The sequence below is a fragment of the Cydia strobilella genome, chromosome 12 (assembly GCF_947568885.1).
Source record: "Cydia strobilella chromosome 12, ilCydStro3.1, whole genome shotgun sequence".
NCBI lineage: Eukaryota > Metazoa > Arthropoda > Insecta > Lepidoptera > Tortricidae > Cydia > Cydia strobilella.
In genome coordinates this window covers 10,729,158-10,753,947 of record NC_086052.1, presented here as the reverse complement: position 1 = coordinate 10,753,947, position 24,790 = coordinate 10,729,158, and the positions used below count along the sequence as shown (strand labels likewise).

General features: G+C 37.3%; 2 protein-coding genes across 2 annotated transcripts; one reads left to right on the top strand and one right to left on the bottom strand.

Moving 5' to 3' along the window:
• The first annotated feature begins 478 nt into the window (after nt 1-478).
• On the top strand, nt 479-15,715 carry LOC134746104 (protein phosphatase PTC7 homolog). The gene is made up of 5 exons (XM_063680355.1): nt 479-911; nt 1,261-1,440; nt 2,614-2,812; nt 12,243-12,502; nt 14,255-15,715. The coding sequence occupies exons 1-5, from the start codon at nt 683-685 to the stop codon at nt 14,302-14,304; spliced, it is 918 nt and encodes a 305-aa protein (XP_063536425.1). The 5' UTR covers nt 479-682; the 3' UTR covers nt 14,305-15,715.
• A 3,474-nt stretch (nt 15,716-19,189) lies between these two features.
• LOC134746109 (derlin-2) lies at nt 19,190-24,768 on the bottom strand. Its single transcript, XM_063680364.1, has 5 exons — nt 24,368-24,768; nt 24,031-24,264; nt 23,484-23,606; nt 21,963-22,126; nt 19,190-21,672 (listed from the first exon to the last, which is right to left on the bottom strand). Exons 1-5 carry the CDS (start codon nt 24,458-24,460, stop codon nt 21,489-21,491), a joined length of 798 nt encoding a protein of 265 aa, XP_063536434.1. The 5' UTR covers nt 24,461-24,768; the 3' UTR covers nt 19,190-21,488.
• Between the last annotated feature and the right edge of the window lie 22 nt (nt 24,769-24,790).

Below are 24,790 nucleotides of genomic sequence, written 5' to 3'. Positions count from 1 at the left end.
AACATCTGCGTGACCATTTTAACATCTCGAATCGCAGTATATCAACATTTCAACAACAGAAAATGTCTAGTAGTAGTAATTCTAGACAAAATAATTTACCTTTCTTCGAACATCCAAATGCACAACAATGCGGCATTGTAAACTTAGCCAAGCATAAGGACACTGATAAGCAATTGTGTTATCCCACATTCAATTTGCAAAAAATGCCCACTCAAAAATTGACCCAAATGTAATAGAAATAAAATATTTTAAATGGCTGAAATATAAAAAGAGGAGCACGAAACAAAATTGTTTTACTTTTAAGTCAATAACAGATACAGTGTTGCCAACATGGGTGCGGGGATGCCACATAAAAAAACCAGTTCCGAGTTAAGTAATAAAGATGACGCTATTTTTTCGAATAAATGGCTCTCTAAGGGACTGTCCCCCCCCTGGTCGCAGTACCCCAGCATAATATCGCGACGCACGCAACGCACCTAAATTCATTCAGTTCAGTCTGTGTGTCGAGTGGTTGGTTATGGTTGTTGGGTCACAAGACTAGTAATAGGAAATAAATTATTTTATTTGTGTTTAAATCGAGTAGTGCTACTATTATTGCGTATCTCTACATATATCCCTTCATAATCATGGTGTCATTGATACCAGATGTTTGTTTGTGAATGACGAGTCAAAGTGCAAATGAATGATGCAGTCTATTTTCTGGACAGGCAGAGTGCTATCACGTGCTATAAGGAATGGGATTTCAAACTTATCCAGCTCTGCTGAATTAAACGTTTCGAGCAAGAAACATCCATATTTAGTATCAGTTGTGTGTGGATTTCCCAAAGACATTGTCAGTGGAAGAACTCGTAAAGGGCAATTTGGGGACGACGCATGGTTCTCTACCCAGTTCAACAATGCGGACGTTATTGGTAAGTTGATATTGTTGTTGTTTTTATTCAATTTTAAGTGTTATTTTCCACCTAACTCTTCTATTGAATTGTCAATTTAACTAGAAAAAATAGCTTGGTATTTATTATCTTGCCTATTTTGCTTTGTCTAACATGGTTAGCTGTTGTAATTAAATCAATATACCTATATTTTATATTCATAACTATAATCTGAAAACTGAACAACTCCATGGCATAGACATGTTATATTAGATTTGACATGCACAATGTTGCTATTTACTCCAAGGTCTTAGCTTAATTGCACTAAAATTACCATCATGAGCTCATTACATTACATTTTATAGGTTATTTTATTGTTGTACTCTTGCAGGAGTTGCAGACGGAGTGGGAGGCTGGCGTGCTTACGGAATTGATCCCGGGGAATTCTCCTCCTATTTAATGAAAACATGCGAGAGACTAGTCCAAATGGGCCATTTCAAGTTGTCAGAGCCCGGTGACCTCCTAGCCAAGTCATACTATGAGCTACTTGAACACAAGAAGCCTATACTAGGTAAGTTTTACATTGGGTCCAAAGTCCAAGTTGATGATTAAATGAGTAACATGAGGACTAACTAAACATCCAGTTCAAGTGGGTACAAAGTGCTTATTACAGATGCATTGGATGGTGGATGTGAAACTTATTTAAACATTTATTGCCTTATGGAGTAAGGTCTAAAGTTGTAAACATATCTTTGATGTCAATTGTGTCTTAATTTTATGAGCATTAACTAGTCATTCTTCCTGTTTAAAAAACTCAATTTTACAATACTACACCTGTATATATACCTAGTATTGAAGGTTTAAATTCATTCATTTTATAAGGAAAATAAGCGCAATAAACTTGTTTGACATTCACTTAAGAAATGTTTCCTTGTAATGTGCAATGTGCACATACATCTGCTAAAGGTGCAATTGATTATGTCAATGATTACCTATCAAACTCATAATGTGCTTTAAGTGCAATGTTTTTTTTTATGTTTGTTCCAGACCTGGAAATGTTACAAGCCCAGCTGCTGACTATAGCTGGGCTTGTAACATTTCCAGGTCTGTACAGTCAGCAAATATATATGCAACATACCTTAAGGGCCCTCCACACTCATGCGCGTATCACGGTGCTAAGCCGCGAACGTAAAGCCCCCTCCACACTCGTGCGCGAATCGCGGCGCGAAGCCACGAACGCGAGTGTGGAGTCGAGTTCGCAGATCAGCGAAATCGACGCCATCACACCCCCGTACATATTCCAAAAGATAAACAAATAAGTCTGTGTTTAAATGAATCACTATTTACTGATGAAACACAGTGTTAAAAATTGAAATTAAATTCCTACTTTAAGCAGTTAATTAACTTTTGCATGACAGTGTATATGGACACAAATACCTGTTACTCTTTTTAAAAATAACAATTCATTTTTTTATGCTTTGTTTACACTTTATTCTCATGCCTATTTGTCATTATGACTGATTAGTGTCAGGTAGATCTTATTGGTTTCTTCTTTGTCATTAGGCTGTAGGGGCTCAAAGTAGCTTTTCCTAAAATTAGTTTCCGTATTGTTCACTTGAGGTCATTCTTCCCTAAAGAAGAAACCTTCCCTTTACTTTTAATTGTATACAGAACAGTAAGAGTATGAATACAGGGTAACAGTTATTTAAACAAAAATTGACGGATACTATTTTTGTTGATACAGGCAGCAGCACAGCTTGTGTTATGATCCTGGATCGGACGGAGAGCGTGATGCGCGCGGCCAACATCGGCGACAGCGGTTACATGGTCGTACGCGGCGGCCGCGTCGTGCATCGCTCGCACGAGCAACAGCACTACTTCAACACGCCATACCAGCTCAGCCTGCCGCCGCCGGGCCACGACAGGAACGTGCTCAGCGACAGGTAATATTGTCACAACTGTTTACTCGTCATACGAGCCGGGCGGTTTGTGCATTGCTCGCACGAGCAACTTGAACACGCCGTACCAGCTCAGCCTGCCACCGCCGGGCCACGACAGGAACGTGCTCAGCGACAGGTAACGTCTATGGCTTAATGAATTGGGGAAGGCAACTGTCAAAATAACATTGCCAACGATGCTCATAAAAAGGCTAAAATTGGCGGCGGTAAGTCGTTTTGCGAAAAGGAATCATTATTTCGACCCGAATTTCTCCAAAATGGGAATCCACCATTTTCCGAATATCCCTAGCATTGAAAGGTTATGGATTAAAGGTAATTTCCCTTTAACTTGCCTAAGAAAAGCCTTCTGAATATATGGATTCTGTACATAGCTAAGGACCTTCCATCTTCTGCCTCTGTCTATCTTTCTATATACATTTTATGGAATCTGTAACAGCACCATCTATAATTTTAATATAGCTTTTTATTTTTACCCATTAGTCGTGCACGACGACCGCACGGCATCGTGAAGACATTCCATAAATGACATTGATAAATGTACATATAGGTACCTATACCTATGCAAGCCAAGGGCAAAATAATTTATGCGGCAGAATTACCCTTGTATTTTATGAGTTAATGACTTAACCCTGTAAACAATACATTAATGCATCAGACGATTGGCATGTACGAGTATCATTCATTCAAGCTGCACTTTTATTATGAGATTTATGACGATTTATGTTTTTTTTTTACATTTTGTTGAACATTTCGATAATTTTATTATGTACGCAAACCATATCTTAAGCTTCGTCATTAATGCGGATTACCTGTCCTATTTGATGAATGTGGTGTTAATAGACTTGATAGTAAAATGTCTGAATTCAGTAGGTTTAAAAAAAGGTCCACAGCATGGAAAACTAATTAATAAACAACAACTATGGAAAACTGCGTGACTTCGTCTGCGTAGAATGAATTCCGAGATGAAAACTGTCCTATTCCTATAGGATTCCCGGGAGTCAAATTATCTCCATACAAAATTTCATCTAATCAGTTCAGTGATTTAAGCGTGAGGCGGACAGAAACAGACAGGCAGAAAGAGCATTTATAATATAAGTAGTATTGTAGTATTGGTCTCTGTCAATGATCAATCCAACATCTGTGTAGTTTGTCTATGTGGTAGCAGCGTCTGTCTCTTTCAATCGCGAGGGTATAAATAAAAGTGACATCTGCTTTGTCAATAATGCTTTGATAATAGCGTCCATCGTACGCCTGCTGGCCTGTTGGGGGCCTAATACCGCAAAAATTTAATTCCTATATTCGTCTTCGAACGTCTATTGGCATATTTTTCGCTCGAATCGTTGACATAGCGACCTTCTTATTTCGATGTTAGGCCCCTGACGGTTTGCCCGAATTTCAGATAACCTGTTTGTTCTACACACTTGCTATGTTTGGAGATTTATATGTAATGCATAATTGACGTAATTGACATCACTCGGGAGCATGATGCTATCAATAACTTTTATTTTTATAAAGGCTAGGAACTATATGAATGACCTGCGTATGCTGGATAACCATTTATAGCATATTAAAATGATAAAAACAAAACATTATAATTATTGTTATTTATCATATGCGTTTGAGACTATTAGATCAATTAAATATGTCGCTGCGTTGTTATCATTATGGCTGTTAGGAGTAAAGCAAAAGGTTATTAGATAAATGTGTAAACAATCAGTCAAGGTTTTGTATCATCATTTGCGTAATGAGAGGCTGAATACGCTTTCAGCAATCAAACAATCACAGTCATAATGATTCCTAATCAAAACTAGTCAAATTACCGAATTGAAAGTATATATAGATGGCGCTGTACCGCTCCGTACATTATGCTATAATTATGCTTATCAAAAGTTGAAGTTTGACAATTCAGTTACTAACTTATGATCTTAGGATGCTTGAAGCTTCGAGCAACACCGGCTTCCGACATGTCGGAAGTCAGGAGCCCAAGCGATATCTTACCGTACAAAACATTCTGCCATTTTTTGCGGGGGGAAACGTGCACACAGGCGCACTTTTCACTCACTACATACAAAATCCAATCTGTAATGACGACACGAATACATAGAAAATGACACACGTCAAAGACAAATCTTGCACACCTCGATCTCTTTTTGTGTACGGACGAGTCACAAGGCTTGGAGCATTTGGATATATCCTATTAACGTACAAAAATCCGTTTGTAAACTTATGAACACTGGCGTGCTTTGTCAGTGACAATGAGACCCCTAACGACTTTCATACATCGTTGTCATGTGACGCTCGAGTAGGCAAGTCATAGAGGCCGATAACGATAGAGGACGATCTCAGGTACGAAGTGGCGTAGAAATGTGACTGTACGTTGTATTTATTGTATAAGATTGTCTAAGAAATAACCGTCCCCTCGCGCTCGACGTCATGTTTTTTTAACACCCGACAGGCGTGGCTAACTCCGCGATTTCGCCGCGTCGCTACAAATACATGCGGCCAACACCAATTTTGGTGTCTAGCAGTAGTAGTTGCCGCGCACCGCTATTACGGAACGGACGCCTGCTCGCGCTTGCGCCAGCTTAGACGCGCTTTGTTAGAGAGTGAACTTTCTGCGTCCCCGACGCAAAAAGAGGGGTGCTGTAATGTCTGCCTGTGTGTCTGTCTGTGGCATTGTAGCTCTCCAACGGATGGGACGATTTCGATGCGGTTTTTTTACTAGAAATCGAGTTTCATTGCGGTGGTTCTTACTTCTTAGCTATATCTTAGCTATATTTGATAGAAATTGAACCAACAGTCTGAAGATTATCCAAAGTGTTGTAAGGCATTTTTGGCATAATGTGAGTTTTGTTAGCATATAGCGTATGTGTTTTTTTTTAAAGTTTTATTTAATATTATCCCTAGTGACGCGTTGTTCTATCCGCTACTACTTGTTGTTCTGACTGACCATATTTGGAAATTCATATTAGGAACGTACACGGGGAACGTAGGTTCCTTTGCATGGCAATAAAGTTAAATATAGGCTATGCTAAACGTCTTGCCAAAGGAAAGCAGTTGCTGATGTAGTTTTTTAAGTATATTGTAATTTTCTCTGACGCAAAAATCAGACGAGAATATATAAATAATAATCATTACGCAAATCCGTGTAGTCGTGTACCTACCTTTTAACTAAAAATGAGGAAAACGGTGCCAAAGGCTATTTTTATATTAAGAATGAGGTGAAAATATCTGACATTCAAGATTTAAGTCGATTAACCAATTTACTACCCGATCATCCTGCTAGGTTGGTCGTATCAATCTACTACCCGATTATCCTGCTAGGTTGGTCGTATCAATTTACTACCCGATCATCCTGCTAGGTTGGTCGTATCAATTTACTACCCGATTATCCTGCTAGGTTGGTCGTATCAATTTACTACTCGATCATCCTGCTAGGTTGGTCGCATCAATTTCTTAGAATTCGACTTACCTACTATACAGAATACAGAACTTTATTGGTAAAAGCAAATTTTACAGGTCACATTTTACATTTATAAAAAAATATATGTACATATGTTCGTTAATATAATTAATTACATATTTCATAACATTTTTAAACTTAAAAAAACATTATTAGATTTAAATATAACATGAATATTTTTTTTAAATTACCATGCAGAAGTCAACGACCTCATCGAGTATTTATAAACTATGACACAAAGTTTCTCAGAACAGTTCGAAAACATACCTAAGTATAGAGATTTACTACTTTCAGATTGGTTCAGGTGACTATACATATAACCAGCAATAGGTATGCAGCAAAGCAAATATTTATTATTTTATAGGTTTTAACTTTTAAGCTAGTTGTTTGTTCTTAAAATGGTTTACGTTTGGTATAACGTTTTGGATACCTAATCATTGGAATTTGAAATGCATCTATCTATTTACATATATGTTGTTTTGGAATTGTGCCAGATAACACGAAAATGTTATCTAATTATGGAACCGGGGCATATTTTAACAAATAATGATAAAGCATATTATTTCATTTAATTCAATCTAATATTGATCAGTATCAATATTAGATCTTATCTTACCTTGAGTTAGACCAACAATCAACGGGTTGCTCACCTTGTCGTGGTGGAGGGGCTTAGTAACCGTCACCCACTTGGTCACCCACGATGAAGCGAAGGGGCAACCAGGGCCGGCCTGTTTGAGGCGCGGGCTGGCCCGAGGAGGACGCTCCAAGTGGGCTGGTTAAGCCCGCTTGTGATGCGCCGAAGGTGGACCGTCGAGGAAGAAGAGTGTCGGTATTGCGGTAAGCCGTTCTCGGCGGCCGAGGTGGGATCGCAGGGGAAGAGGAGTGATGGTATTTCGATGCGCCACTCTCCCTATCCCCTGCGAACTTGGCGGGGCCGTTCCGCTGTAGCGGCGTTGGTGGGGCTGCAGAGGAAGAGGAGTGTCGGTGTTACGATGTGCCGTTCTCCCTGTCCTCTGCAGCCAAGTTGTAGTTTTGCGGCAGAACCATAGACCTGATCTGTCGCCGGGCGCCGGGGAAATTCCTGGCGCCCGTGGCTTCCTTGTGGCGGGCTCGGGGGAGTCCGCTACAATACAGAATGAAAGCCGAGGAGGAAGGCGCGTCTTACCATCTGGCGCGCCTGGCGTGAAGGGCCTTCGGGCATTTGCGAAGGAGCCGCGCTCGTGGGCGGCTGCCGCCGGTGGGGTCGCGGATGACAAGCGCAAGCGTTCCTGTAACCCCACCAATAGGGCGGCGAGGCGGCATATGGGGGTTTTTTAGTGGGTACACCGTGGGCCTCATTAGGCAGACGGGAGTCCCACATAACCACTGGGGTCACCCCCCGCACCCGGGTGGTATGCGTAATGCATTTTTCCCTCCTAACAAAAAAAAAAGACCAACAATAAGCTAAGTTGGCAGCGACTTTGATAGCCCAAACTGTGCTAGTGTTATTTTAAACGTCAAATTTCTATGAAATTATGATTGGAATAACACTTGCACCATCTGGTCTATCGAAATCGCTGCCAACTTAGCTTGGTCTAACTCTAAGCATCTATTTTAATTTAACACTTTCTTAGGGTTATGTACTTAAAGGGTGACAGAAGGAACCTCTGTGCCTCTGATAGAGATACAGTTAGACAGACAGATACACTTTCGTGTTTATAAGATTAGTATGAATATTGATCCTTATGTTTTTGTTACTTATTTCATTTTGAACTTATTTCTGCTACCTAGTTAGTTTTAGTTCTAGTTTTAGTTTTATCAGGCTTCGCTGAAAATCAGCGTCACTTAGTGTGTCCTAGGATTCACTTCGGGACATCAAGCTGAGTGAAGACCTTTTAGCACAATTCTGTTCATCTAAAATTCTAAATGAATCAATGTTTAATGTTTTTTTTTTTTAATGAAATAGGAGGCAAACGAGCAGACGGATCACCTGATGGTAAGCGATTACCGTCGCCCATGGACACCCGCAACACCAGAGGGGTTGTAAGTGCGTTGCCGGCCTTTAAGATGGGAATACGCTCTTTTCTTGAAGGTCATATATTGTGCTAATAAATATTTCATATTCTCTGAGGGCACCATTACATTTATCATTTTATCTTTTATAGGTTTTATAATAGGTATTTATCATTTTATCTTTTATATGTTTTTAAAATGAAAAATTGATAGATTTAGTCTTTGAAATTATACACGTTTTGTTACGTAATATCTAAATAACAAGTATTGGTTTCTATTAGCACGTCTTCTCATCTTACCTTTTAATAATGAGGTCGCGAGCGTGCGTCACCGGTAATATATGAAGAGAAGGGGCAGTTTTTAAAAAATTATCAAAAAATTATGGTGGTAAATGATACAAATTGATGCATAAGAATAGTTTCAGCAAATGTTGTAGATTGTTTAGGTATCAAAATTACATTGAAATAAAGTCGATTTTCAGAGAAATTGTCACTTGTTTAGAAATAATTTCTGGAGAAAATTGATTTCGTCTAACGTTAATTTACACTAATTCAAAGTCACAATAAAAAAAATGTAGTCTGTAAAAGGTGGAGTACAGGATATGTGTAATACAAAATTACCATTTTTAGCCGTCCAAACTTTACGAAATTTACAAATAAGAGCGACAAAATCAGTGCTTTACGCGCGTTTACGTAAACGTCCATCAGAAAAAAATAACCATTACTAATTTAGTGAGTCTGTTTTCAAAAAAATTATCTTTAAAATGGCAAGATGAGAAGACACGCTAATAGAAACCAGAACTTGTTATTTCTATTACGTATCAAAAGGTGTAAAATTTCAGCGACTAAATCTATCAATTTTACACTTTTGCGACTAAAATCGATAACGGGCTCTTAATCTCACTAATGTTTTGTTGGTTTTGTTACCTTGTTTACCCACGCTTCATATATATTTCCTCGCATCGTAGGTATGTCACGACAAGGTTAAGCAAACTTCAGTAACAAGCATAATGGCGGCCATTATAGGTCATTTTTCAGACAATCTGACCAACATGAAAGTACTAACTATTTGTACACGAAGAAGCAAGAGCGTGCTAAAACGTCCGTTATACATTGCGCGAGCATTGATAAATGTGTCTTATGAGGATTGATTGATATAAACAAAATTAATTATTCAGGGGATAAGTCACTACCCTTGGAAGACCTACCTACACTGACACACTCCATAATCCGAGTGCCTAAACCTAACTTATAATAATAATAAAATAATAAAAAAGCTTTATTAAACTTAATTCCACACAAGAATATACAGGTAGTCAGAACATATACATTTAAAATATTAAGAAATAAAATTATAAGAACAAAAATTAAACAGAAATTAAATCATAAATGTGTGGACCCCTTCTGGATAAAACCCAAACCTTACTTAATACAGATAATATAACCGTTGAAGTGGCGGGAACTGCCTCGCGGACAATTAACGTCATTTAAATTTGGAATTTGATTAATTAAAAAAAAATTATTATCTTAATTATTATCTTAAATTATCTTAAATCGAAATTCCTTCAACTCAAAAATGACGTATGCAACTTGATAGGGTAATAAATGCGAATGTAATTCTGTCTGTCGCCTTTTCACGCTCATCGGCTCAACCGTATAAGGTGAAATTTGGTATGGAGATATTTCGAATCCTGAGGAAAGACACGAAACATCCATTAAAAGTGTTTGAACAGGGGGTTAAATTTACCATTAATGTACGGTATATAGGCTATGCAAATACTGATTCTAATACGCAGAAAAAGTTTCGGCCAGAAGCTAGTAGGTACAGGCCGCGTAGCCAACATGCCAATCGCTTACGCTCCGTAGCGATCGAAACGCAACTGTCACTGTTGCACTAATATGGAAGAGTGATAGAGAGACACAAAGCGTTTCGTTATCGAAGCGATAGCGATTGTCACCTTGGCTAGGCCGGCAGGGCAGAAACAAGTAAAAAATCTCGTTGTTAGAGTAGCGTTATATTATATTGGCGTTATTTTATGCATATACCTAACAGAAGAATTGATCTATATTTTTTTGCTATAGATTAGTACTTTGGTAAGAAAGCGATATTATTGTACAATCTGTAAGGTAGATCTGTTAATCTGTTAGTATATTTTTGTACGCAACGCAATCTTACACATGCCTGTGATCAACTACAGCGTAAATACTTTTCAGTCGACAAGCTAACCGATTTTTTTATTGATAAACAACTACAAGCGCCGATTGATAAAACATCTACATTGTAAGCAATCTCTGGTCTCAGAGGATAAAGAAACCCAACATTGTCAATTAGCTAAATGTTCGCATTCGGCATCAGAAGTCATGTGCTCATTCCACAATCGTGTTGTTGTATTTCGACTTCTAATATTAGAATTTTTAGTTCCCTGGACATTTGCCAGTTCAGAACTCACGTGATAAGTTTAAATTTTATGTAATATGTACATAATCCCGTGACTTGTTTTGTTTACATCTGATAGGATTTTCATAGCATGCATCATACGGGGGACCACGTGTTATCCAATTCCACTCATGTGCTTGTAATTGCATCCCGTGGTTTTCTTGCGCGCGCGCGGTAGTCTAAATGCGTTCAGTGATGATGCGAAGTTCGGAATGATAATCTTCATTCATTTTGTATTCAATGTAACTGTAAACGAGCTCGTGACTAAATTTTATGTGAAGGTATGTTTGTGGAAACAAGTTTACTTTTAACGAATTTGAAACTTCGCTGCATCAAAAAAGAGCCCAATTTTGTTTACCATACTATACATGACAGTACATGTATCTCCACCGCTATTACAATGATGTAAGGTATACAATTGTACACCTACATATTTATGTGAATCTGACTGCTATCCAAAAGCTAATTTTGCATTTGTACTGCAGTATCCGCCAGACTAATAGGTAGTTCAAACAGGTTATCATTTTATACCGTGTGGATTACACCAGTTCTTCCTAGTGTCGGTCGAGGGAGTCAGGCTCAATTTGGCACTGATGGTTTTAACTCTTCTAAATTGCCTTGTAATCTGGGCCAATAAATGTCCTATTTATTCTTACCTCTGATTTACAGGTGACGACCTATACTCTCGCATGTCCTAATATCAATAAATATAAACAGGTATAATAGGAAGGTATTAAATAGCAGCTGAATTGAAACATATGATTCACGAGTTCGTAGATTTGTAAACGTAGTGCGAGGCACCCTGAATAGACGAGGTAAATAGACACATGTACATTTTATGAGTAGCCGCAAAACTTTCCATAGCAAATAATATAGGTACATCATACAAAATAAATAATATGGTGTAGTCATAGTCAGTCTAGTCATAGCAAACAATACGGTTATCTTTAAGTTAATGAGCGTAAGAGGGGAATGATAGGTCAGTAGGTTCGGAGTCCGCTTTAAAAAAAAACTTCTGCACTTTGCACGGTCTTAGGCAAAGAGAATAGATAGTATAGATATAGAGGGTTATTGTCATAGTAAATTTTGCCATCTATCGACACACGATTAAAACTAAAGATTAAAATGTAGAAAAATATAAAAAATATACCTATACATATGAACAAATGTGTCGTCTTCAAGTAAAAGGTACCAATTTGTCGCTTACCATAAGGACGCTCTCGACAGGTTATTCGCATAAAGATACTACCAAATTTCGTCCTTATGTTAAGCGACAATGTGGTACCTTTTACTTGAAAACGTCACAAATGTTTTTTTTTAGTACGATATGTTTTTTACCCATGTTCTTTCACTGATATGTGTTAAAATTGTTAAATATCAAACGGCGATGTCAACGCCATAGCCAGCATCTCTAGACTAGGACAACGGTATACCGCGACCTGTAGTTTTAACAAATTTTGTCTCCAAAAAGACTCCAAAGAAAACATTAACGGACAATAAATGACGAAATGTCTGTATTTCCAGCCCAGAGTCCGCGGACACATCAGAGTTTGCCGTAGAATGCGGCGACGTGATCCTAGTCGCCACCGACGGCGTTTTCGACAACGTGCCCGAGCCAGTGCTGCTCGCCGAGATGCGACGGGCGAAAACACTCGCTGGCGACTCGCCGCGTCTGCAGGCTGTGGCTAACTCTATCGCGTGGATGGCCAGAAATCTGTCCTTTGACGGCTGCTACATGTCGCCCTTCGCTAAGAGCGCTAGGCAGAATGGAATTGACGCTATCGGTGAGTGTTTCTATTATTTTTTCTTCCAGTGAGCAGTCTTCACACCAGACTTTACAGCTAACTTCATTGCGCCGATGGCCACGAACCTGTCCATAAGGTTTTCATTTTCACATATCGCTCTTCGTAATGAGCGCTAGACAGAAAAACCGGCCAAGTGCGAGGCGGACTCGCGCACGAAGGGTTCCGTACCATTACGGAAAAAACAGCAAAAAAATCACGTTTGTTGTATGGGAGCTCCATTTAAATATTTATATTATTCTGTTTTTAGTATTTGTTGTTATAACGGCAACAGAAATACATCATCTGTGAAAATTTCAACTGTCTAGCTATCACGGTTCATGAGAAATTCGGTTCATGATTTTTAGGGTTCATGAGAACCCTACAAAACACGGCACCAAATATAATGACCACCAAAAAATACTCTGGTACCCTAAATAAAGAAATTGCTTTCACCAAAAAAAAAACTAAACACCAAAAAAATAAGGTCTAAAATTACAAAACTACCACCTGTTTAAATCACGACTGCACTTTAAATTGTATTCACACACCAAAAATCATGAATGATCACCAAATATAATTAATGATCACCAAATAAGAGCAAATTAATGCGATATTTTCACTTAAATAAACCACAATGATTACCAAACAATGTATACATATTACCAAATAAAGTAAAATGATGCCAAAATTACTAGCCCCTTCCGCTCAATCCCCCGTACACCGCACCGCAGGCGCCGCGCTCGCCTGACCCAATCCTCAATTCAGTCACGCGCCACGCTTACAGAAAAGAAATGCTACTAGAGAAGTTGGTAAGGTTAGGTTAGAACTGCGATCGTCACAGAAACGAAATGCTACCAGATAAGTAGGTTAGAACTGCGACCCTTACAGTAACGAAGTGCTACAAGAAAAGTGGGTTAGGTAAGGTTAGAACTGCGATCCTCACAGAACCGAATTGCTTTCAGATAAGTGGGTTAGGTTAGGTTAGAACTGCGACCGCATGCGCCGCGCTCGCCTGTTAAATACATGCCAAGATCACTACATATTTTTTGTCAAAGAATCTTTTGTGTATTAGGAAACTTTGTAATTTTTTTCTTCCGCTTACAAACCAATTTGGAGACCTGTCGTTTTTAGGGTTCCGTACCCAAAGGGTAAAAACGGGACCCTATTACTAAGACTCCGCTGTCCCTCTGTCTGTCTGTCACCAGGCTGTATCTCATGAACCGTGATAGCTAGACAGTTGAAATTTTCACAGATGTATTTCTGTTGCCGCTATATCAACAAATACTAAAAAGTACGGAACCCTCGGTGTGCGAGTCCGACTCGCATTTGGCCGGTTTTTTGTGTTTGAAACTGACGCTTTTAAACAGTAACGCCTGTGCAACAAGCGACATTATTTTGTTTTGGTGATGCAACCCGTGCCGCCCATCGGTCAATAAGACGGCGACTAAAATCGATTTAATAAAAAAAATTGACAGTTTTATGTGTGCTTTTTTTAATTTTATTTATTCTCAAAAGCAGTCTGCGGAAAGTTTTGCAGACCGCAGACATATATTTGTAAAAAATCACTATTAAATCTACGGTGATATTAAATAATTTGAATGTGTCTCTGATCAACCACTTTGTGAATACTATCTGTTGCATATATCGTAATGCTTTGGTTTAAGACTTAGTTTATTTTACAATGTTGGTACCTAATGGTTTTCCCCATAATATAGTTGTGTTGTTGTTAATTATCTGTATTTTCTTTTGCAGGGGGCAAACCAGACGACATAACGGTGCTACTGGCGATCGTAGCCCTATGAAAATGTCCTCACTCGATTTAGGCACTTGTTCTTTTCAAAACTTATATTACGAAATTAGTAGGTATATTAGTTATATTAAACAACGACACCAAAAATTCGACATTGTTCTAAACTTAGTGACGTATTTGTGCAGGCATGTCTATTCAGCATTATAGGGTGGATTTCAGTGCGGTTTAATTGCTTGGATGAACCTAAAACTTCTTATTCTATCACAATATATTCCCACTTGTTATGCTTCTACTGTAACTACTGTGCCGTCGGTTTCCAAAGTTACGAAATTTCCACATGTAATAATTTCGGAAGCTCTTCATAATTTAGTACGGGGAGCGAAACTTTCTAGTTCCAAAATGGTAACTTTCTTTATCCCTTGTGAAATGTTCCTGAAACATTCGAGTAATTTTCCAACTTTTTGGAAACATTCCTTAACTTGCACATCTGTATCTAATTGTAACATCTATTAATGATGTTATCTAAGCAGTTGAACCACTCTTACATCCTCCGATTAGGTAAAATTTAGAATTATCTTGTATTTGGATATCCTGTAGAAAATCGCTGAACCGGCTCAAACCGTGACATGTTTTTCTTGATGACTATGTAAAATTTCGTTGACTCTACTTAAACAATGACAGCCTTGAACACTAGTCACATTATGGTGATATTGAGTTGTGTGTGTAAGGAACTGTAATTTTCTTTGATCGCTAAAGAAAATTGATTGTTTCATCTTGTGTGCTTAAAACAAGCAATGCAGTTAGTGAGGGGTAATGATAACGATGTTGTCGAGATTTTTCACCACTTTTTATAATTCGTTTATTTTGATTATTGTGTTTGATGCCTGTGATAGCACATCGTGACGTGGGAAACGAAAGCACTGAATCATGAGTGAATGTTTTAACGTTTGAATGAAGACTGAGATAGTTTTACGATCCTTGTTGTTATTACTGTAGATTTTAAAGGTTAGCCATCGGTTCTGTTTTTTTTTTTTACTTTATATGTTTAGTACATTGTAAATTAAGTATTACCAGTCCTCATTTCTGATTATAATTAACTCGGATGCAAACGAAACAAGTTGCATTTGTAAATATTTTGAAATTTTGCTAAAGAATTTCTCGACATCATTAAACTATGTGAGCTGTGAAAATGTGTTTTTTCTTTATATGGAGTTATGTGAATGTTTATGTACAGGTCAATTCAAGTAATAAGTAACAATTTGAGGGGACACCGACGATTGACTTCTGTAGGGCTTCTGGTTGCAAATGTGATTAATTGTTGCTATTTAATTCATTCGTGTACATGTTGTGACATCAATTGTAAAACCATTTTAATTTCATACTCGTTTTTACACAAATCCAATTGAAATGTTCATTCCGAATAATCCGAATGTGTGAAAAAATAAAATATTGTAAATTTAAAAGTTTTTTAATACCTACCCTACCGAAAAAATACCTTCAGATGTAGTAAAAATATTTCTATCCTTTTAAATATAAAATAATGTGAACAGACAAAAGTTGCTCGACGGTCATACGGCCAATGAGGTCAATGAGATCATAATATCAGCACCATAACACCATAAATTCAGCCAATCTTAGCAATGTTTTGTATCTATCTGTTATTGTAGGGATCCCTTCATTTTACCGAATTTTTTTTGACCAAATTTCGTTTCCCAACCAAACTTTACCAACTGCACGTTTGTCAACTCAATCTTTCCCTAAACATTTGACAAACTTACAATCCGACAAATGATCATTTCCCTAACTAAATAAATAAATAAATAAATAAATATTATAGGACATTCTTACACAGATTGACCAAGTCCCACAGTAAGCTCAAGAAGGCTTGTGTTGTGGGTACTCAGGCAACGATATATATAATATACAAATACATAAATACATAGAAAACACCCATGACTCAGGAACAAATATCTGTGCTCATCACACAAATAAATGCCCTTACCGGGATTCGAACCCAGGACCATCGGCTTCACAGGCAGGGTCACTACCCACTAGGCCAGACCGGTCGTCAGAGTTACTTAGCAACTTTTATAAGACCAACGGTTTTTTTTTCCCAAATGTTTTACTTGGACTATAAATGTTTGCTCTAATTTATTTTTGTCAAATAAATGACTGGACAAAATTATTTTGTCCAAAGATATCTTTACTCAAAAAATGTTTGTTCAAATAACTATATCGCAAAACCACTACTTGACAAATTATGTCTATCCAAAACTTTGTGTTATAAAAAATGTGTAAACAGTAAATTTAAGTAGCAGAGGCAAGATAGGTGCGACGACGAGCGAAGCGAGGAGGAGTGTGTTAAGTTGACCGCGATCAAACAGAGCGCGAAGTCGAGCAAGCGAAGTAGTAGCGGAAGCCGCTCGACCCCAATTACAAAGAAATACCGCAAATCGATGTACAGGTTAGCCGTTCGGCACACGCATACTAGAGGTCATAACAAAATTTTTGACCCGCAGTTCCTAAAAAAATTTCCCGGGGGGGGAGTGGTAAAACATTTTTTTTTGTATGAAAAAAAAATTATTTTGTTGTGTGTGGTATCATATGAAAGGGCTTTTTGAGACGATTCTAAAAATATATCACATCGTTACATTTCGGCCATTTTTTTTAATTAAAACAAAAAGAATTTTCGAAATAAGGATACAATTGAATTCAAACGAGCATTGATGACATTCTTAACAGATAAATGCTACTATTGTCTCTCGGATTATTTGAATATTTAATTTCTATTTTTTTTTTTCATTATTTGACTTTGATATTGCGACATTTGTATTCTTAGTTTTTAACCGACTTCAATTTCATAGAAGGAGGAGGTTCTGTATTCGGTTGTGGCTATTTTTTTTTTTTTTACTATATAAATTCTAATTGTTTGACATCCGGATATTAAATATTATAAAACTAGTATTCTTAATAGTAACTATTGTCATTAATTCTTTGGTACTGATTTCTGTTCAGTTTATTTTTACACAATTTTTTTAATTTAGACTTAAGACTAACTGTTTTTTGCATGCCTGATGGTCAAATATAGAGACACCACTTGATATCCTCATATCCAACCCCAAGAAAGCAATTTTGAAAATAATATCATCAATATTTTTTTTATAATTTTCAAACTGACACAGTTCTACTTCAATACCTATTTTACGAGACTTATGGAACTGTACTGCAGATACGGTACATAATATCCATATATCGAATGGGAAATACCTCTTTAACCCTTTAACTGCGCATTTCATCAGTTGGTATAGTTTGTTTAGTTTTTGACACAAAATATCAAGATTGTATCCGATGTGCCGTAAAGGGATTCTTAGCTGACAATGAAACTAACAATCCCAAACAAAGGTACATATTCTAGACCGCGGGCTAGGAACAGATTTCCATGACCAATCGCCTCCTGGGCGAAAACTCGTATAGTGGTTAACGGCTATGTATGATGAACCCTTGTGAACGTCAGCTGCCGCTCCGTTGGTGGGTTGAGGAATGGCAGCAAATAGTCTAAATTTTTTTGTCATCGCCTCCCGCCTGATACTTTGTCAGATGATAGTTTAGATGCTATTGTGAATAAACAAAATCGTCAGCTGATTGTATCGCTGTGTAAAGACCGTCAGCTGGTCACATGAACTTACATGTTCAAAACAAAATTATTATTGTGTTACAAAAGAAAATTATTTTCAGTTATCGGCGTCATCGCCTCCCGTTTGATACTTTGTCAGATGATAGTTTAGATACTATTGTTAATAAAACAAATCGTCAGCCGGTTGTATCACGGTTGAAAGACCGTGTTACGCGTTTCGGTGGCTGCCATTCCTCAACCCACCAACGGAGCGGCAGCCGACGTTCACGAGGGTTCATCATACATAGCCGTTAACAGGGCTTGTTAACGTTACCAAATTCACATTATAAGTAACGTTAGGTAACGGTAATATCATAAAAATACCTACATACCGGTAGTAAATTTTAACGTTACTTGATAACATAACATTATTATAACTTTACCTAGTTAACGTTACTTTTATCGGTAATTTTACTTTTTATTGCATGGCTTGTTAACGTTACCCAATTCACATTATAAAAACGTTACCAAAGTAATACTATTTTAATCAGTAATGCTAGTTTCAGTGCCGGCCCGAGTCCTTGATCAGGGTAGAGCGAAATCGGGTTTTGGCGCCCTTCGTTAGGTTGCCACACTGCGCTACCGATAGACGCGCGCGCGCACCGCGTAGCGACTAGCGAGGCGCTGGTGAAATGGCGTTGCTGCCAGCTAGCCATTTCGTACACTGTCTGTATTTGTGCGATTTTTTACCGGTAAAGAGTAGTATAAGTAACGGTACATGGTTTAACGTAAATTACAATTTAACGTTAAATCTGTCTCCCAGTGGTAACGATACCAACTTTTTAACGGTATTTAAAGTATAAGTAACGGTACATGGTTTAACGTTAAATCTGTCTCCCAGTGGTAACGATACCAACTTTTTAACGATATTTAAAGCCCTGGCCGTTAACCGCTATACGAGTTTTCGCCCGGGAGGCGATGACTGACGAAATTTGCGCCTGGCTCGCGGTCTATTCGCACCAGTTGGAAAATAAACAGACACAAACCGGTACCTTTTGAACGCTTTTCCTCAACCATCAAGACGTGGCCTACACGCCAATATCTCGACTAGTGAATAACGAATAAAAACCTTATAATATCTTGACTAGTGAATAACGAATAAAAACCTTATCTGTCAGCAGGACAATTGCTTTGACAGCGTCCGCCGTGACCACTTTAGTGGTCGCTGGCGTGGCAGGCACGACAGCACACGACCTATTTAGTGGCTCTTGGCGTCCAAAAGGTTAAAAATGGTTCCAGATATGTATTATAAGATGAAAACGAATAATGGGCCACATCATTTATTAACATAGAAATCCTCACATTGATGAAACCCTACACAACTGAATGAATACAAAACACATTTATCTTATCATTCTTATTATACAAAATATTTACAGGACAGGCATTGATACTATGTGCCGTTACGTATTAATCTAACGAGTGATAGAAATTTACGCCGTCTACAAATGCGTCGTTTCGCTAATATTTTTTATACGGAACAACACTTTATTTTCTATGTACAGTTTGAGTGAAAGTGGACAACTAAAATTGCAAATAACTCCTATTAACCTAGGACTGACCGGGTGATCATTTTTATTAAATTTCATAGTAAATCGAAATAAAACCTTTAAACTCAAGTTAATGAAGGCAATATTTAAATTAGGTTAAACAAGCAAAGTAAACGCAAATGGAGCTCCAGTCTAAAAGGTAAAGTGAGTTCTAATTTAAAAATTCATAGGGTTAGGGAAGCTAGCCCAACTATTTAACATTCCAATTTGAACCGTAATTCCTTGCTACTAGGATCAATTTAAGTTGAAGGATTCCGATTACTAATTTGACTTCATAGGGTTTTTTTTTTCCTTAACTACGTCGTAATATATTTAAGACTGACTGTATACTCATGCTATTGAATAAATTTGTAAATTATAATTTATTTTTGGTTAAATAAAAAACTAAACCCCGAAAAAAGGCACAATGGCGCTGTCAACAAATTTAAAATAACATACCTTAAACAAAGTAACAATAGGCCCAAAAATGGAAGCACTAAAGTATAAGCTGATAGTTTTAAGTTTTAATAAACTGAAAAATAACCTTTTACTCGACTATTGCGAAGCATTAGGCTTAGAACGCACAATAATTAATTTATGTCTAATTTCTTGCGGTTTCAGTCTTGCAAGTACGTGCGCTTATGAAACATCATGCCGTAGGTACGTTACACTTTTTGTGGTTCTGAAGCCGCAAGAAATTAATCGCAGTGCGTTCTAAAGGGGTCCACTGCCCCCACTGGCTATCAGTCCGCCGGACGATATCGGCCTATCAGTGGTTCGGAACTGTCAAATTTTTGTTTTAACTGACAGGCAGATATCGTCCGGCGGACTGAGTCAGTCCCCTTTAAGCCTTAAATAGCTACACGCTAACGTATAAACCATAATTTTTGAAAAAAAATATTGTGTATTTTTATGAACTGAACACATCTAAATCTGAACAAAAAAGTTAGAATTAAAAACAAGGTAAATAAAATTTTGTCATATTAAGCTTAACCTAAACTGCTTTGGTCTTCAATTTGTAGAACTATTATCTTTATTTAAGAGCCCATCAACGTGCTCACTAGCGCCACTGGTAAATAATTGTGATTATTTAAATTTAACGATTAGATATTTTAAAAAGGGGGGCCGCTATGTATGTATGTATGTATTTTGTATTTAAGTACCTTTTGAATACATTATAATAGTTTTTACGTTGCTGGATTCGTCAACCTTTGCGTTCAAAGTTAAAACGGCCGTTTTTGTTTTGAGTACATAGATCGACGAATCTAGCAACACAAAAACTAGTGATGTATTCAAAAGGTACTTAAATACGAAATACAGTACATAGCGGCCCCCCATTTTAAATATATATCGCTAAATTTAAATAATCACAATTATTTAGCAGTGGCGCTAGTGAGCACGTTGATGGGCTTTTAAAACTCATTCAAGACGGGCACTGTAGGAGGAAAGTCGCATGAAGAAGCCAAACTTTTATTTGTATTAGTGGGCACAACAATTTCCCGTCACCTACATACATTTCTCATAAAAAATTTGAAAGTACTGAAATAATACAAGTGACTCTTAACACCTGGCTCTTTCACGCCGCTTTCCCTCCATGATCAATGCCTGTACCTTACGAAATGGCATTCAGAGCATTCGCCTCCTGTAAGATTTTATTACTGGGCACGATTTTTTGCCTTGCAAATTTCGTTTCTGTTTCGTTACTCACGTCCAATGGCGCCTTAAAAAATTACATTGATCATACATATGTAGTAAGAATGTCTTAGGGTAATCTGATATAAAGCATAAACTGTAATAAAAATATCAAACTATTTAATTAAATAATTTGATTCGTTTCCAAACTTGCTGATAAAGCATAATTTTAGCAAAATAGTTTATTTCTAGACATACATAATTAGGTTAGAGTGACAGAAAAAGAAGAGAACTTTAATTTTAAAGTCCCAATTTTCATGTTCCCAGGCCTGTGGGAAAGGTTTTATCACTAGATCTGTATAAATCATCTAACATGACTATGACACTGTACAGTTTGAGATCTTATCTGGCGTCCCCTTCCGCATTAGGGTTTTGATTGGCATTAGCGTTGGCATTGGGGTTGGGGTTGGCGTTGGCATCGTCTTCAGGGTTCCGACGCCAGTTGAAGCCGCCTGGCCGGATGTTGTCGAGCTCTGGTAGGGGCTCGTAGTCCGGATCTTCGGAGGCTGGGTCGAAGAGTTTCTTCCTGGAAGTAAAATAAATGTTATAGTTTAGTAAATTGTTGTGTAATGATATATTTATCTAAAATCATTGTATTTTGAGTATTTCATTTCAGCTAGAAGTGTGCCAATATAGTTTTGTTTTTCTTTACACTAAAGGATAGTAACAACATCAACGTAACTCGAGATAAACAAAGCTTCCTGTGACATTTAAAATGTAATCAAAAATTGTTCACGATATGTGGGGGTCACGATAGTTTAAATTCGAAAATGCGACCATTTCCGACTATGTTTTAGAAAAAATAGTGTAACTTACAAGAATTTTGGCGTTTTAAGTATTTTCTGTCCACCCCTTTTCCTTGGCAGTACATCTTCCAAGAAGAAGTAGATGTGGCCAATGGCCATGCCGACCAAATCTACCGATATCGCGTTCCCTAGCAGTACAGAGAAGCCGAGTAGGACCCACGGTAGGTACGGGGCCTGAAAATAAATCACATTATGAATGAAATCAAAATAAATAAACTACAGGGGCATTTCAATCGCTGTCCCGTACACACGCATTTTATTTCGTATATACCTACATTTTTTCAACGTTTCAAATCCATGATTATTTTACTGAGCATTTTTCACATCCCATGTGACAGAAAAAAAAATTGTACAGGACGAGTAGACAATTTCAGGGACCAATTAAATCGAGTTTAACTGCTTTAATTCAATTTAGTGTAAGTTATGTACTTCTCCAGCGTTACATTTTTTTTTGTAAACTATGTTGGTGACAAACAACCAAAGTGCCTGTTAATGGTGATGACCCTTTAGATACCTGTGCACTCCTTTTTTGAAGAACCCCATATCATAGTCCCTTGAGAAAAACAATTTGGTAACACTACCATAAACATACAAATGTACACAGTACTGCAATAAATCATTCTTATTCTTATTCATAATATTTATGGGCATGTTAAAGGTGATGGTGGAGACTTAACTTAGATGGACTATGTTTTTGATACTGGATTGTGATACATTAGCGCTTGGTAACCCAACCTAGTTACCAAGTAAAGTGGTTAAATACAGTGCCATCTACTTCACCTGCCAATAGTGCCAATTTGGCTATCACAATATTTTGCACTACTTTACAAATCTTATTATTCTTTTATATGGTTATCATTGTTGTAATGTAGCACTGTGTAACAACTACATATTTATTTCAACAAAGTTTATTTGATACAACCCCACTTTCAAAATTTTGGCAATAAGTTACTCTTAGGGGTCATCCATTAATTACATCACACGTTTAGGGGGAGGGAGGGGGTCAAGAAAATGTGACGTTGTGATTGTTGTGACAAGGGCCCCTCCCCCACAAGGGTCACAAACTTTGCGACGTCACTTTAACTTCATCAGTACCTAACCGAATTTTTTTATTTATTCGCTGTACAGTTAAATAACGAGTTTTTGGAACGATAATCGTTTTTATTCATTTAATTTTCTTTCATAATCGGTTTTGTGTTATAAAATTTTAAATTAGGTATATTTCCTTTATGAAAAATATTTTGATAAAATATGAATAATACCTAATTCGTTTTGCTGATTTCGTTGAAAACAAAACTGCCAAAAAACCAGGAGCGGAGGGGTTTGCCAAATGTGACCAAGTGTGACAAGGAGGGGGAAAGTGTCAAAAACCCTAGAAAGACCCTTATGTAAAGTAGAGGTACTAGTTTTAAAAAAAAGTTAAGGGGTTAAATAATAGAAGACAACAATTGCTCGGTCAACAAATATATTGGATATATTAACCAATCCATGATAATAAGTACTAATTATAACATAAGTTGCAAACACTTACCTGGAAATTCATAAGGCCAAAGAAGTTCATCCGAACAAATACATTCCGACGAGACCACACATACACAATCATGATGGTGAATGCCTGTCCTAAAAATAATAGATTAACGAAAAAGGCACACAACTGTAGAAAGAGTTAAGGTTACATACAAAATTGATATGATTATGATATGAAATATATGGTTATTTCTAAATTGTGCTTGACAACCAAAGGAAAATTACTGCAATTTTTAGGGTTCCGTACCCAAAGGGTAAAAACGGGACCCTATCACTAAGACTCCGCTGTCTGTCTGTCAGTTTGTCACCAGGCTGTATCTTATGAACTGTGATAGCTAGACAGTTGAAATTGCACAGATGATGCATTTCTGTTGCCGCTATAACAACAAATACTAAAAACAGAATAAAATAAATATTTAAGTGGGGCTTCCATGGCTTCCATACAACAGGTACAGAACCCTTCGTGCGCGAGTTTGACTTGCACTTGGCCAGTTTTTTACCTCATTCTGCATTTCTTACCAAACTATAAAAATACTTGTAAAAAAGGATACAATCATCAGTACTCCTCCAAACACGAACATAACAACAAAATCAGCTGTTCTTCCTCTAAATGATCCTTCTTCTAGCATCCTACAGTATCTATATGTAAATATCATATTGAAGAAGAAATTAAAATTTAAGTTTCCAAAAAAGAGGAATGTGGTCACCAGCCGCCATAGCTGGTACTTCCTGAGGATCAGTATAGGGTTGAAATATAGTTGAAATGGAGACACTAGGTCCAGTTGCTGAAAACAAAATTAATTATTACAAGTAGTTCCTGATATAGAAGTTTCATAATTTCAAACTGAATACGCATTATGGATTAAAGGTTGAAAAAAAAATACTTACGACTGCTAGACTTGTGACAACGCAAGCGGTTGTATAGGCTCTAGTGACCGGGGGTATAAGCATATACTCTTGAAGAAAAGTTTGGTACGCCATTATTGCACAAAGAACTTAATTTATAACCGAAACAAGCTAACAAGAAAAAACTACAAAACGAAATTAGCTGATAGATAAGTCACGGGCTCAACATGATTGGGCCACATCAGAATTGTACAAAATGATACACGTTTACTTATAGGTGCACAGTTTAATGTTCACTACAAGTTGATATAGCTCTCATGTTAACAATTGTTTTTCTGTTTATTGTACTTTTAAAGTTGCCGTGATAATATATTCCTTTTATTTAGTAAAATAAAATCATAGCCATAAAAGCAAAAGGGAAAACATTGAAGCTATATTGATGCATTCAAAATATTTTATCTAATG

Bases quoted from the DNA above. Each gene is read 5' to 3' on its own strand.
- LOC134746104 (XM_063680355.1), top strand. From the start codon at position 683: ATGATGCAGTCTATTTTCTGGACAGGCAGAGTGCTATCACGTGCTATA. The intron at 912-1,260 runs GTAAGTTGATAT...GTACTCTTGCAG, and splicing joins CAACAATGCGGACGTTATTG to GAGTTGCAGACGGAGTGGGA. The intron at 2,813-12,242 runs GTAATATTGTCA...CTGTATTTCCAG, and splicing joins AGGAACGTGCTCAGCGACAG to CCCAGAGTCCGCGGACACAT.
- LOC134746109 (XM_063680364.1), bottom strand. From the start codon at position 24,460: ATGGCGTACCAAACTTTTCTTCAAGAGTATATGCTTATACCCCCGGTC. The intron at 24,265-24,367 runs GTAAGTATTTTT...TTTTGTTTTCAG, and splicing joins TTGTCACAAGTCTAGCAGTC to CAACTGGACCTAGTGTCTCC. The intron at 21,673-21,962 runs GTAAGTTACACT...TTTTACTTCCAG, and splicing joins CTTAAAACGCCAAAATTCTT to GAAGAAACTCTTCGACCCAG.